Raw genomic sequence first — 16,009 nt, 5'->3', positions numbered from 1 at the left:
GAATAGAAAATAAAAAGAATTTAAAAGAAAAAAATACATAATCTTAAAAAAAAAGAAGTCATGGTGCATGGCTGGCTGCTTAGCTCACTTGGTTAGAGCATGGTGCTTATAACACAGGTCATGGGTTCAGATCCCCTTGTCATAATACAATAAAAGGTATGGGAAGATTTTTTTTCAAAATGATCCAGGTTTCTTGCAGAAAAATTTGAAACTAAAGATAAATTTTTTTTTAAATGCAAAGAATAATCATTTATAATCTGATCACTCTTAAAATTTTTGTATATTTTCTTCTAATCTTTGTGTACGTTTGTATATCTCTGTGTGTAAATAAAATGGAATGTACTGTTAAAAAAAAGTTGTGGTTCATTTCCACTTCCCCTTCCAACTTATACATAGTGGCAGGGACTGGTTTATGTTCCTGCTTAAACAGCACCCCCTCGGAAAAAAACAAGACAAAATACATGGAAAAAATGGTTTTTACGACACTGAACATCAGGCAATGAAGAGAATGATCCTTAGGAGACAGGCAATAAGGTGAACACTTCATTTGTGCAGCTTTCTGCCTTGAGTTTTCAGGATATAGCACAGGAAGGGAAACTGAAGTGGAGCCTTTCAGGCATTCTGATTTGAGGAGATGGAGCTGAGAGTCTGGGGAGACCAAAGCAGCTAGAGTTCATAGGACAGAGTACCAGAGAGGAGCACACAGCACAAAGAGAGAACCCTAGTGAGCAGAGGGTCCTCCTCCAAGTGTTTAGCAGAGTACTGATCAGGATGTACATGGAACAAAACTACCTGAAGCCAGGGAGATAATCATCTAAAAATATTAGAACAGTGTCTGGGACTCATATGTGTCTAGGAATAGAGCTATTCGTACCACTCAGACTGGAAAACATCTAATTCATGGGGCATTGGGTAGAGAACTCAGAAGAGTATTATCTCGGGAGTGGGGAATAATTAGTCCCACACTGAGTCATACTTCAGACCCAACTCAAAAATCACAAAAGTATAACATGAAAAGATCAAATTGATCAGAAGGAACTTAATTGCTTCCCAGAGCAGAGTTCAAGAATATTTATAGGAATACAAAACTGTACTGGATCCAGAAAGGTTAAGTTCACAATGTCTGGCGTCTAGTAAAAAAAATTTCCAAGTATGAAAAGAGGCAGGAAAACACAACCTATAAAGAGCAGAATAAGCAATCAGTTGAAACTGACACAGAACTGGCACAGAAGGTAGAATTAACAGAGAAGGACATTAAAATAGCTCTTATAATTAAATTCTGTACATTAAGACAGTTAAGTAGAGGCATGGAAGATATAAATAGACCCAAATTAAACTTCTAGATATGAAAACCATAATGTCTAGGATGAAAAATATACTTGCTAATATTAACATCAGGTTAGACATTGTAGAAGAAAAGATTGGTGAACTTGAAGTCATAGAAAAGAAGCTATCTAAAATGAAACAGAAAAAACTTTAAAAATTAAAAGAGCATCAGTGAGATAGACAGACAACTTCAGGTAGCTTAATATATGGGTAATTAGAATTCCCAAATCAGGAGGGAAAGAATAAATATTTGAAGAAATTATGCTTAAAAACCTTCAAAACAATTAAAACTCTAAACCCACAGATTCAAGAATTTTAGCAAACCCCAAACACAAGAAACACAAAGAAAATGACACTGAGGCACATAGTAATTGAGTTGCTCAAAACCAATGATAAAGAGTATATTTTAAAAGCAACCAGAAAAAAATGACACCCTGCACTCACAGAAATAAATTAAGGAGAACATCAGATTTTTTGTTTGTTTGTTTGTGTCTGGCTGGTATGGGGGATCCAAAAAACATCAGATTTCTTGTTGGAAGCAATGCAAGCAAGAACTCAGTGGAGCAATATCTTCAAAATAATGAAAGAGAGCAATGGAACAGAATAGAGAACCCAGAAATCAACCCAAGTACTTACAGCCAACTGATCTTTGACGAAGGCACCAAGAACATACATTGGGGAAAGGACAGCCTCTTCAGTAAATGATGCTGGGATAACTGGATATCCATGTGTAGGAGAATGAAACTTACCCATACCTCCCACCATATACCCAAATCAACTCAAAATGGATTAAAGAGTTAAGTATAAGACCTGAAATTATAAAACTCCTAGAAGAAAACATAGGGGAAACACTTCAGGAAGTAGGACTGGGCAAAGACTTTGAATAAGACCCCAAAAGCACAAGCAACGAAAGAAAAAATAAATAAATGGGGTTATATCAAACTAAAAATATTCTGCACAGCAAAGGAAATACTCAACAGAGTGAAATGACAGTCTACAGAATGGGAGAAATTATTTGTAAAATAAGAAAAAATGCTCAGCATCAGTAATCATCAGTGAAATGCAAATCAGAACCACACTGAGATATCATCTCACCCCAGTTAGACTGGTATTATCAAAAAGACTGAGAACAACAAATTCTGGTGAGGATGTGGGGAAAAGGGAACTCTTCTACACTGTTGGTGGGACTATAAACTAGTATAGCCATTATGAAAAACAGTATGGAGGTTTCTAGAACAACTATAGATAGAACTACCATATGATCCAGCAAACTTGCTGCTGGGTGTAAACCCAAAGGAATGGGAATCATCATGTCAGAGGGATACCTGCACTCCCATGTTCATTGCAGCTCTATTTACAATAGTCAAGGTATGGAACCAACGTAAATGTCCATCAATGGATGACCGGATAAGGAAAATGCAGTGTATATACACAATGGAATACTATTCGGCCATAGAAAAAGAACAAAATTCTGCCATTTACAGCAACATGGATGAGCTTGGAGAAAGTTATGTTAAATTAAATACGTCAGGTACAGAGAATGAAATACCACATGTCCCCACTTATGTGGGAGCTAAGAAAGAAAGGAAGGAAGGGAAGAAAGAAAGACCACAATAAAACATTGAACTTTCAGAAGGAGAGAGCAGCCCTGTAGTTACTAGAGATGGGGAAGGGGGAGGGGAAGGGGAGATTAGGGAGTAATTGGGTAAGGGACACGAAGAGTAATTACGTTTTGTGATGATGAACATGCTAATAATATTGATTTGATCATTACATATGCACACAAATACTGATAGTCAACTCTGTATCCATAAATATGTATAATCAAAAATAAATAAGTAAATTTTTTTAGAAAAATAAATAACGAAGGAAAAACCTGCCAACCTAGCATTCCATACCTAGCACAAATATTGTTTAAAAATGAAAGCAGTTGGTGGGAATATAAAACAGTGCAGCTATTATAGAAAGCAGTATGGCAGTTCCTCAAAAAATTAAATACAATTACTATACGATCTAGCAATTCTACTTCTGGTTATATATTCAAAATAATTAAAAGCAGTATCTTCAGATGCTTGCTGCAGTATATTCACAATAGCCAAATGGTCGAATCAACTCAAGTTCCATCAGTGGATGAATGGATAAACAAAATGTGATCTGTACATACAGTGGAGTATTACTCAGCCTCAAAAAGCAAGGAATTCTGACACTTGCTACATACAACATGGATGAACCTTGAGGAAAGGCTAAGTAAAATAAGCCAGTCACAAAAAGACAAACCTGTATGATTCCACTTGTGTGAGGTACCTAGAGTAGTCAAATGTAAAATTCATAGAGACAAAAAGTAGAATGGTGGTTGCCAGGGGCTGGGGGGAGGAGGAAATGGGAGTTGTTGTTTAATGGATATAAGAGTTTCAGTTTTGCAAGATGAAAAATTTCTGGAGATTGGTTGCACAATATGAATATTCTTAACATTGGTGGAACTGTACGCTTTAAAATAGTTAAGATCATAAATTTTATGTTATGCGTTTATACGACAATAAAATATTTTTTTTAAAAAATGAATGCAGGGGCTGGTCGGCTAGCTCAGTTGGTTAGAACATGGTGTTATAACACCAAGGTCAAGGGTTCAGATCCCTGTACTGGCCAGCTGCCAGAAAAATAAAAAATAAAAAAGAAAGAAAGCAAAATAAAGACTTTTTTCAGACATTCAAAAGCCAAGATAATTCATCACTCAGAGATCCACGTTATAAGGAAGTCCTTCAAGCAGAAGGAAACATACCAGATGGAAATATGGATCTATACAAAGGAATGAAGAACACCAGAAATGGTTATTACATGAGTAAATATATAAGATTTTTTCTTCTTATTAAAATCTCTTTAAAAGATAGTTGACTGTTTAAGAAAAAGTAACAACATTGTATTGTAGGGTTTATAATATACATAAAAGTAAAATGCCTAAGAGCATATAGACCAAGAAGAGAGAAATGGAAATATACTACTGTGAAGTTCTTACCATATACCCTAAAGCAACTACCAAAATAGCAAAACATAGAGTTATAGCTAATAAGCCAAAAAAGGAGAAAAAGTACATCATAAAAAATATTTAAATAATCCAAAAGAAAGCAGAAAAAGAGGAAAGAGAGAACAAAAATTAGATGACACAATTAGAAAACAAATAGCAAGATGATTTAAATGAAAGCATATGAAAAAAATCACATTAAATGAAAGTGACCACAACACTCCAGTGAAAAGGCAGATATTGTCAAATGGGCTATAAAAAAGCAAGACCCAAGTTTATGTACTGCTTGAAAGAAATGAATGTTAAATATAGAGATACAAATAGGTTGAAAGCAAAAGGATGAGAAATATAGAGAGAGACAGGATTATTCTAAAGTTTATACATAAAGACAATGGAATGAAAAGAGCCAAAACAATTCTGAGAAAGAGGAATAGACTGAAAGGAATCACTCTACCTTATTTCAAGACTTACTATATAGCTATAGTAATCTAGACTGTGTGGTATTGTCAGAGAGATAGACACATAGATCAGTGGAACAGAATGAAAACCCAAAGATTATCCCATGCAAATATGCTCAACTGATTTTTGACCAAGTGCAAAAGTAATTCAATGGAGGAAAGATAGTTTATTCAATTAATAGTGCTGGCACAATTGGATATCCACAATAAAAAAAAAAAAAAAAAAATTAACCTGACTTTAAACCTCACACTTCATACAGAAATTAACTCAAAATGGATTACCAAATTGGATGTAAAAGGTAAAACTATAAAACTTTTATAAAAACATAGGAGAAAATCTTCAGGATCTAGACTAGGCAAAGAGTTCTTAGACTTGACTCAAAAAACATGATACATAGAAGGAAATCTTGATAAATTGGATTTCATCAAAACTAATAACTTTTGCTCTGTGAAAGATCCTGTTAAGAGGATGAAAAGACAAGCTACAGACTGGGGAGAAAATTTTTCAGACCAAATATATAATAAAGGACTGGTAGCTAGAATATAAAAAGAACTCTCCAAGCTCAACATATATATAAAAAAATCTAATTTGAAAACAAGCAAAAGATATGAACAGACATTTCACCAAAAAGGATGTACAGATAACAGTGAGCACACAACCAAGATAACTAAAGAGTCATTAGGGAAATGCAAATTAAACCTTCAAGGAAATACCAGTACATAATTATTAGAACAGCCAAAATGAAAAAGATTGACCATACCAAACATTGGTGAGGATGTCAAGGATCTGGAACTTTCGTGGTGGGAATGTAAAATAGTACAAAGTTTGACAGTTAGTTTGGCAGTTTTCTAAAAAATTAGACTTGCCCCTACCATATGATCCAGCCTGTCCAATCCTACGTATGTACTCAAGACTTGCACACAAAAGTTTATAGCAGCTTTATTTGTAATAGCCCCAAACTAGAAACAACCCAAATGTCCATCACCAAGTGAATGGATAAACAAATTGTGGTACATCCACACAATGAAATACTACTCAGCAATAAAAAGGAATGTAGCAATAGGCACATGAAGTAACAGTATAGGGCTTGCTGGTTAGCTCACTTGGTAAAGCGTGGTGCTGATAACACAGAGGCCAAGGGTTCAGATCCCTGTATCAGCCAGCCACCAAAAAAAAGGAAAGAAAGAAAAATAAATAACAAGCATAAATCTAAAACTACTTTGCTGAGCAAAAGAGGCCACACCAAGAAAAGTACATATTAGAGGATTCAATTATATAAAAGCCTATAAAATGAATATTAATTAATAGTTACAGAAAGCAGATATGCTTGGGGCTGAGTGGCCAGGAAGCACTGGAGTGAGGGATTACAAGTGAAACTCTTGGTTATGCTGGATATGTTCACTGCCTTGACTGTGATAATGGTTATAGCTATGTATACATAGTCAAAACTTGTCTAATTGTATTCTTTAAATATGTGTACCTTCCTGTTGATGGGAATGTAAATTAGTACAGCCATTATGGAAAGCCATATGGTGGTTCCTCAGGAAACTAAAACTAGAACTACCGTATGATCCAGCGTCCCCACTACTGAGTATATATTCAAAGGCAAGGAAATCAGTATGTTGAAGAGATATCTTCACTCCCGTGTTTATTGCTGCACTATTCACAACAGCCAAGATATGGAATCAAACTTAAGTGTCCAACAAGGGATAAATAGATAAAGAAAATGTGGTATATATACCCAAGGGAATACTATTCAGCCATAAAAAGAATGAAATCCTGTCATTTGCAGCAACATGGATGAGCCTGGAAGATGTTATGTTAAGTGAAACCAGCTGAGCACAGAAAAATAAACATGGCATGTTTTCATTCATATGTGGAAGCTAAAAAAGTTGATTTCATAAAAGTAGAGTAGAATAATGGTTATTAGAGTCTGGGAAGAGTTAGGGGTCATGGGGAAAGGAAGTGGTTGGTTAATGTACACAAAATTACAGTTAGATAGGAGGACTAATTTCTAGTGACCTACAGCACACATTCTCTACATGAACCACACTGTACCCCATAAATATGTACGATTATTATATATCAATTTAAAAAAAGAAAATATGTGTGGCTTTTTGTATGTCAATTGTTATTCAGTAAAGCTGTTTTCAAAAAAGTTGTGGTAGGTGTTGTGGTAGGTGAAGAGAAAAGAGAGAAGAGAAATAAAGGGAACAAAGCTTAAGAAACAAAAGAATTAGATCCAAGACAAGGAAGGAAAATACCTTATAGGAGCATATAGAGATCTAGGGTTTGTGGCTAGGTGCAGCAAAATAGAATAGTATTCTTGTTCTCTTTTATTTGTTTACTGAGCAGTTGAAAAACTACTCAGAATTCCATTTCTCCTATTGATTCTTTTTCTTTTCCCTCATTTTGCAGTCTTGTTGATTTTTTTTTTTTTTTAACTTCCACTTCCAATCCTGGAAAAGAATGTAATCTTATTTCTAAATTGTCAAAAGCAGGGTTTTGGGGGCCGGCCCGTGGCTCACTCGGGAGAGTGCGGTGCTGATAACACCAAGGCCCCGGGTTCGGATCCCATATACGGATGGCCGGTTTGCTCACTGGCTGAACGTGGTGCTCGCAACACCAAGTCAAGGGTTAAGATCCCCTTACCGGTCATCTTTAAAAAAAAAAAAAAAAAAAAAAAAAGCAGGGTTTTGCCTACTTAGCACAGTTGTTTCTAGTTGAAGAGGGCATTTTATTTCTTGAAGGTCCTAATGACTCCTGTTATTAATTGAAAAATATGAAGCTTCTCAATGTGGCACAAAGGACTCATTTACATTACCTTGGTATTTATAAACAATCTCAATTTTCTTAGAATTAGCCATGATAGTTTTTTTAATGTACCAGATTTTTTCTAAAAGCTTCTTACCATTGAAAAATTTAAAGTGACCCATAAGAAAAATATGTTTTTGTACAAAAATGTAGCAGCATTAATTATAATAGTGAAAAACCTGGAAATTCGTTAAATGTCTAACATTAAGAAAATGAGAAAATCATTTTATATATATATTTTTAAATTAAATTAAATTAAAATTTTTTTGGAAACTGGCTGGTATGGGGATCTGAACCCGTAACCTTGGTGTTATAAGGCTGTGCTCTAATCAGTTAAGCTAACCGACCAGCCCTAATCATGATATATTAATTTGATTAAATGTTATATATACCTTAACATTGATAACTACATAGCAACATAGATTAATATGTGCAAATCAAAATTAAATGAATAGAATATTAAATTCTATATAAGCTTTGATTATAATTATGCAAATATACAAAAAGATAAAGTTAATATGGAACGTAAAAAATGAAAATACCTGTAGTAATGTGGTGAATTCTGGGTGTTCTCTTTAAAAATTTTTATCGTTGTTTTAATAGCTTTTAAAATGGATTTTGAGTTTTCTGGGTGGTTCACCATCCTTTTAGACTCTATTCCATGAGTGAAATTTCTAATGTGTAGGAAAAAGAGAGGATATTGATTGCCACTTTATCTAAAACTTATACTGATCAAGACTGATAATAAAATGCACTAGAATGCAATAAAAAAAGGTTATGTATTTTGGTTGCCTAAAAAAGAAACCAATACCAACTCTTGTTTGTTTCTAGAGGTGACTTGGGAAAGATTAGGGTCAAATGTAGAGATATCTCTGTGATTTTGTTGTTTCTTTTTAAACTTTAGGTACAAAATTATGCTGATGCCCTACACTGGTACTGTTATTCTCTGAAGTTTTATTCATTTGATCAAGCGGATCTGGACTTGGCCAAGCTGCAGAGGAACATAGCTTCCTGTTACCTGCATTTGAAACAACTTGATAAGGTCCTTTGATTTGTCTATTTTTCAGAGAGGCAGCAAATGTTCTTATGTGCAGTGGCATTATTGTGACTTTTTGGCTATTAGTTTAGGATGTCTGAGAGTTCCTTCACACAGAACAAGGTCAAATTGACATTTTATTGATTTGTGCACTGTAAACATTGAGTGGGACTTCCCAAAGGGAGAGAGAATTTGGAAGATCATTAATTCCATTACTTACTGTTTATTTTTGTATCCTATTCTGAAAGGTAATATATCATTGGAACTCCTGAACAAAGTTATCTACTATTAACCATCTGCAATATTGTCCTTTAAAGCAGACTAAATTTTAAGGCACACATTTTTGTCAAGGATTCATTGAGAGCAAATACTTGGATGAAGTGTCCATTCTTTCACTTTCTTGGTTCTTATCTCTTGGCTTTCCAAACACTCTAGAAAATGTTTAGCAACTGATTTCTTATCAGGACAAAATTCTAAAAGGTAAAAGAGATGTTAAATATAGAGCCATTCATATATCCCAAAACAATTGGGACATTTCTTCCTTTGGGTATCATATAGTATGCACATAATGGGGAATATTGGCTCTTGGAAGGATGAAAAACTAGAAGGTCAGGTGTGGATCCAAATGATATATGAAGGTTTTTGTTGCCATTCAAGTTTTAATAACAGGTTTAGGGGGAAATACGTAATTTAAGGGCAGGGATTCCAGACACTCTCTTTGAAAGTTTGTGTATCTTTGAAGGTTTGTTTATCTAACTAAATATTTTAGATTTTCTTTGAAAAGAATATTTGCTATTTAGTTTATGTGTTATAAAGTCATAGTCCTAGAAGAGATGTTGAAATGTTACTTAATTCATGTTTCTGCACAGGCTAGCATTTAACTGTTTCAGAAGATAGTTGCCTACTGTTTACTTTAAGACCTGAAAAGAAGATGATCACACAGATTTTGTTACCCAATTCATTGTATTTCTGCACAGGATGGTATTAACTATTTCAGAAAGGTAGTTGCCTACTGTTTACTTAAAGACTTGTAAAGAAGGTGATCACATAGATTTGAAACTTCCATGATTTATGACATGGTGGATCAGTCAGATTGAGAAAGACCTGAACCTGGAAGTAGACATGCCAGTTGGGGAATGGATGCATCTGTAGGCAAGGGAGGATATCTAATCAGTTAGTCAAGGTAGAAAGGAAGAATACAGTACCCGACACTGTGCTAGACTCTAAGGTTACAGAGATAAACAAGGCATAGTTGCCTTTAACTCAGCCAAGCAGCTGGCATCAGGGTATCCTAATGGGCAGATAAGTAGAGCACAGAGCATGCCAATGAGGGAAATCTCAGTGCTGAAAATATTCCATAAGTGAGGCGCACATGTAGTTGGCATCACATAAGCATATCAGCAGGGAACAGGGCCTCAACCACAGAGATTTGGAGTCAGAGGCAGTACTCAAATCTTTGAGGAATGGGGGTGTGTGTAGGCAGACTAGAAAGAGCAAGGTAGGGCTCCAAACATAAAGGGACTGGGATATGAGACTCTTTTAAAGAGCAGAGCCCCTTTAGGGAGCCAGACTGGGATGCAGTTACCAGAAGAAGAATGTAAGTTGACTGGATACAGTCTTCCCAGACTTGAGGCAGTGCTTCTTTAATCTCCTCTAATGTCAAGTCTGATCCTAGAGCCTGTAATTGGGAGTTCAAATGTTTTAGTAGTCAGGAGGGGAAGAACAGAAGAGCAGGAAACCAGGAACATTTTGATAGCATGTACTTAATGTGTAACCGTATCATTTAAGGCTAGATTGGTGGTGAAGCCAAATGTTATTTTGAATATGTTCCAGGTAACCTTGTTGATTACTCTTACTGTATTTCTCCATTTCATCTTCCTTTCTTAAATTTAGCAGACATTGATTGGATACCTTCCATATGTGAAGAATACCCTCCTATTCACTAGGACAGGTAGAAAGGTGAAAAAGTACACAATCCATCATATTTTTACTATTGCCACCTTGCCATTGTCTAACCTTTGTTAATTTTCATTGTCTGCTTTTTTCACTCCTTCCCTTGAGCTGCTTGAGTATTGTAGGGAAAATTTATGAAACCATGTTTATTGGATCTGGTAAAATTTCATGTTTTTTTAGCTAGGCAGTCAATAATACTGACTCTTGTTGATTTTCTAACATATTCCCTACAATGGTGATTCCAAAACATTTTTTCTGTCCTTAACCCCAATGCCTTCTCCTTTGTTTTAGTAAAAGAACTTATTGTGTAATTTGGTGAGCTTTTGGCCACTGATATGAACTTCATAAGTTTCTTTCTTCTTCACCCATTTTTTCTCTCCCTTATCTCTAAGAAAGAAATAACTTTCTCTGGGGACATTACTCTAAATATCTCAACCCTTGCTCTTTTATCTTTCTCTACTGTTCTTTCCTCTGTCATTACAATTATTCTGAGGTCTCTTTTATCCAAAAATCTTCCTTCAACCTTGTTATCCTCCTCAAACTTCAGTTCTCTCTATGACCATCCTTTCTTCACCAAATTCTTTAACCCAAAAGTACTTCCTATATTTTTTCAGTATTCATTCATTCAAAAAATTTTTATTGATTGTCTACTACATGTTAAGTACTATTCTAGGCAGTAGGGATATATTAATGAACAAAATAGACAAAAACTCCTGCCCCCATGGAGTATATTCTACTAGGAGAGACAGACAGTAAAAAGATAAATAAGTATTATGGTATATTACAGGGGTTGGCCAATTTTCTGTTAAGAATCACAATAAATATTTTAGATTTTGCAGGCCATACAGTCTCTGTTGCAGTTACTCAACTCTGCTGCTGTACCATGAAAGCAGCCATAGACAGTATGTAAACAAATGGACATGACCGTGTTCCAATAAAATTTATATTTAGGAATACTGAAATTTGAATTTCATATAATTTTCATGTGTCGTCAAATATTATTCTTCTTTTGATTTATTTCAACCATTTAAATGTAAACCATTTTTAGCTTGTGGACTGTACAGAAACAGATGGTGGGCCAGATTTTGCCCAAAGGTTATAGTTTGTTGACCCCTGTTATTAAATAGCGTTAAGTGCTAAGGAGAAAACTAAGTAGGGAAAGGTGATATTAAATGTTTTAGTGAAGGAATGAATGGTTGAAATTTTAGATAGCATGATCAGGGAAGGCCTCACTGAGAAGGTAATTTTTTAAATAGAGAACTGAGGAAAAAAAGCATTCCAGATAGAGGGAACAGCAACTGCAAAGTCCCTGGGGTATTTGAAGAATGGCAAAGATACCACTGTGGTTGAAGCAAAGGGCAGATTAGGGAAGGTAAGAGATGTGATCAGGGAAGTAGTAGAAAAATGTAAGAAAGACATTGTAGTTCATAGTAAAGATTTATGGTATTAACTCTAAGTGAAATGGGGAGCTACTGGAGTGTTTTAAGCAGAGGAGTGACATGGTCTGACTTCCATTTTAATAGGGTCACTCTGGCTGCTGTGTTGAATCAACTGGGGTAAAAGGGTGGAAGCAGGGAGACCAATTAGGAGGTCATTGAAGTAACCCAGGCAAGAGAAGATGGTGGTGTGGACCAGGGTAGAGGCAGTGCGGGTGGTGAGAAGTGGTCAGATTCTGGAGAGATTATAAAAGTAAAGCTGACAGGATTCTCTGATATACCAGATAAAGGATAGGAGAGAAAGAAGAGACAAGGATGACATTGTTTTTGCCCTAAACTGCCCTTTTGAAAATCACTAGTGACTTTCTAACCATCTTAATGATCTTTTCTCAGTCCTTCTTGTCCTGTGATTCTCTGCAGCACAAAACAGTATAACACTGTCAACCATTTATTTTTTCTGGAAACATTCTCTTTGGTTTCTGTGACACCTACTATTAATCCTAATGCTCTGTTTCTTTTCTATTTTTGTTACTGGCTAGTCCTCCTCTTTTCACCAAATAAATGTTGGATATGGGCAGATACCATGTTTATCTTTTCATCATTGTATCCCTAGTCCCACAACAATTCTTGGTACATGGTAAGTTTTCAATAAACATTTGTTGAATGAATTAATTCTCTGGCCTCTTCTTTTATTTCTTGTATACACTCTCCCCTCAATAATCCAACTACTGTTTTCTGTTGCTAGCTCTGAACTCTCTCATAGCTCAGATCCACTTTTCTATGGCTTTTGGGTATATCCAGCTAAGACTGTATTCAAACATGTGTCAAGTCTGGTCTATTCTACCTCTGCAATATTTTTTGCTAGATCTCTCCTTTTCCATCTTCACCTCACTACACTAGTCCAAGCCCCCATTACTTCTTTTTTTTTTTTCCCATTAGCGTATTTGATTTTTGTTTTTTTGTTGGTTTTTTTTTTTTTTTTTTTTTACTTTTATTTTGTCGATATACATTGTGGTTGATTATTGTTGCCCCTTACCAAAACCTCCCTCCCTCCTCCCTCTCCTCCCTCCCCCCCAACAATGTCCTTTCTGTTTGCTTGTCGTATCAACTTCAAGTAATTGTGGTTGTTATATCTTCTTCTCCCCGCCCCCCCGGTTTTGTTTTATTTTTTTTGTATGTGTGTGTGTGTGAATTTATATATTAATTTTTAGCTCCCACCAATAAGTGAGAACATGTGGTATTTCTCTTCCTGTGCCTGACTCGTTTCACTTAATATAGTTCTCTCAAGGTCCAGCCATGTTGTTGCAAATGGCAGTATTTCATTCGTTTTTATAGCTGAGTAGTATTCCATTGTGTAGATATACCACATTTTCCGTATCCACTCATCCGATGATGGACATTTCAAGCCCCCATTACTTCTAAGACTATTGAAATAGTCTTCTGATTGTTGTCTCTTGCTCAGTAATCTTCAGTGGATCCTTGTTAAATAACAACCAAATTTCTTAGCACGTAAGGCTCTTCATAATCTGTAAATAAATTAATCCTATTTTATTTCCTTCACTTATATACTATGTTTGTCCTCAGCTGGAGTACCTGCTGCTTTCTAACCATGATCTATGCTTTTCTACTTCAGTACCCTTTTTCATGCTTCTGCATTGCAAATTACCTCTTCCATGCATCTCTATTCTTTAAAGTTACCTTTTTCAAAGCCTAACTATTAATGACAGTCTTAGCTTCCTAAGGAAATTTCCTTGTCTTGCCGTTCCTCCAAGATTTTGTAACACTTTTGTTTATCCCTATGTACTTATGTTCTGCCCTATATTCTAGTTATTTGTATACCTGTCCTAGCCCCCTATTAGACTGCTACATCTTTGAGGATAGAGGCCATATCTTATCTTTATTTGCCATAGTGTTTAGCATAGTACCTAATGTATAGTAGGTGCTCACTACATTAAAAATAGTAATAGACTCAATAAATACCTGTCAGCCTATATCCTCTGATATAGGAATTCCATTTGCTCATGCTATTTCTGTCTTTGCTACTCTGCATGATTGGAAATTAATAGTGATCAACATCTATGAATGCCTTTTGGATATCAGAACTGAATGAGATTATATTATTAAAAATCACTCCATTATTACTTTCTCCAGCTCAGCTCCTTTCTCTTTGGGAGGAGGAAACACATTTTATTAGATTTTGCTTAAAAATGAAATATCGAATCATAGGTCAGAAGTTAATTCAGATGGGTCAAAGGAGTTGGGGAATAGATTCCTCTGAACTTTTAGTAGATTAGGTTACAGATTCATTAACTCACACATTTGGCAACATTGCTTTGAGACAACAATGCTAATTATAGGTAATTTCTTTGGTTTGTTTTCTAAGTTGTATAAATACAAATTTTTAAATTGCCATTATCCATTGAGGTATTTCTGGTACTTAGCATGAGACTCTATTAAACAATGTAATTTCATAGATGTCAGTTCTCCATGGGGGAGTTTATAGCGCCTTAAGGCCAGTATCCTAATTTTGTATGTTATTTTCGAGGATTTTTAAGTATTTGATTTGTGCAAGTCATAGGTTGAATGGACTTAAGCAGGAGGGAAATGAGCTTGGATTCTAAGTATAGAAGCAATTGATCACACCTTGTTATAATGGGATTTTGCTACAAACCGTAATAAAACCTCAACGTTTGTTGACAGGTGGATAATGGATTGTTTCGGCGATAGTCTGTGTAAGTTAATGGTAATGCACAACTGGGTACTCTTTAACTCAGCACAGAAATCCCATCCTCAGCTTGCAACTGCAGTTTAGGTACATGAGTGTCATTAGTACTACTACAGATTGATAAAACTAGGCTGGCTGGTTAGTGTGTGGTGTAACACCAAGGTCAAGGGTTCAGATCCCTGTACTGGCAAGCCACCAAAAAAAAAAAAAAAAAAAAATTAAAAAACAATCTCAAGCCCAATCTCAAACCACAGAGTGGCTGTAAGATTTACAACAGCCACAAAGATGCGACTGTTTATAGAATATTTATATGACCTAAAGTGAAAGCAACCATGTTTCATGTGCTGGTTATATATTGATTCTGTTTAGCTATATAAAGTTCTAAAAATCATGCCCTTCGTTTACAGGACTGAAAATGAGCTTGTAATCAGCAGATGGATACTAGTGATGTTCACTAGATGGCACTGTGGTCTCTGTTTGTACTAAGTCAATTTGTCATTGATTTTTAAGTTATTTTGTAATGCTTAGATAGATACAGCCTTTCCCACAAATACATTTATATGGGTGTAAAAGAAAATACTTAAGAAAACATGAGATGAAGGTCAATTGTGGTTCATTTGATACAACTATAGTGTAAAAGTACCCTAACTGAGGTTTCAAGTCAACAAATATTTATTGAATGCCTAATCTCTCTGGTAGAGAATAAGTAAAAGATATGATACATTCTATAGGTGAGCTTAAAATGTTAATGTGGAAGCAAGATATGCATCTATGAAATAATTAGAAAGTGATTAAATGCAGTGTGCAATTAAGTGTCAAATTGTGTGGCATATACCATATAAATGTAGAATAGTAATATGTAGATGAAGGCTTTTTGTGAGTATTGATTGAATATATATATGAGATGAAGCTGAAAAGAATAACTGATATGTTAGAAGACAGAGTCAGATCTGAAGGGACCTTAATTAGGCTAAAATGATGAGCCCATTCATTCTAACAAGATGAAGACAAACAGGGAACAGCAAAACATCCTACTGTACATGAACAGAATAGATGAAATGTGGCTTTAACAGCAGCACATGTGAAGTACTTGGGGCTTTTTGTTGACTGTAAGCTCAACATAAGCCAATAATACTAGAAAGTTCATTCAAATTGGACTGAATCAATATAAAGATAATGTATAGAAGGAGAAAAGTGGCTATTACCCTCTATTCTGCTGTGGTGAGAGCAAATCTGAAGTA

The 16,009-nt window shown here is 35.3% G+C and overlaps 1 protein-coding gene across 1 annotated transcript in view; it reads left to right on the top strand.

Moving 5' to 3' along the window:
- The window catches only part of TEX11 (testis expressed 11), a 323,127-nt gene that overhangs the window by 157,073 nt on the left and 150,045 nt on the right, over positions 1 to 16,009 (top strand). The window contains exon 15 of the mRNA XM_063084664.1: positions 8,523 to 8,660. Within this exon, the coding sequence (XP_062940734.1) occupies positions 8,523 to 8,660 (138 nt within the window). The remainder of the gene's footprint in view (positions 1 to 8,522; positions 8,661 to 16,009) is intronic.

Source organism: Cynocephalus volans, chromosome X, assembly GCF_027409185.1.
Source record: "Cynocephalus volans isolate mCynVol1 chromosome X, mCynVol1.pri, whole genome shotgun sequence".
NCBI classification, from domain to species: domain Eukaryota; kingdom Metazoa; phylum Chordata; class Mammalia; order Dermoptera; family Cynocephalidae; genus Cynocephalus; species Cynocephalus volans.
Note: the sequence above shows the minus strand (reverse complement) of the source record. Positions and strands in the feature narration are given on the sequence as shown.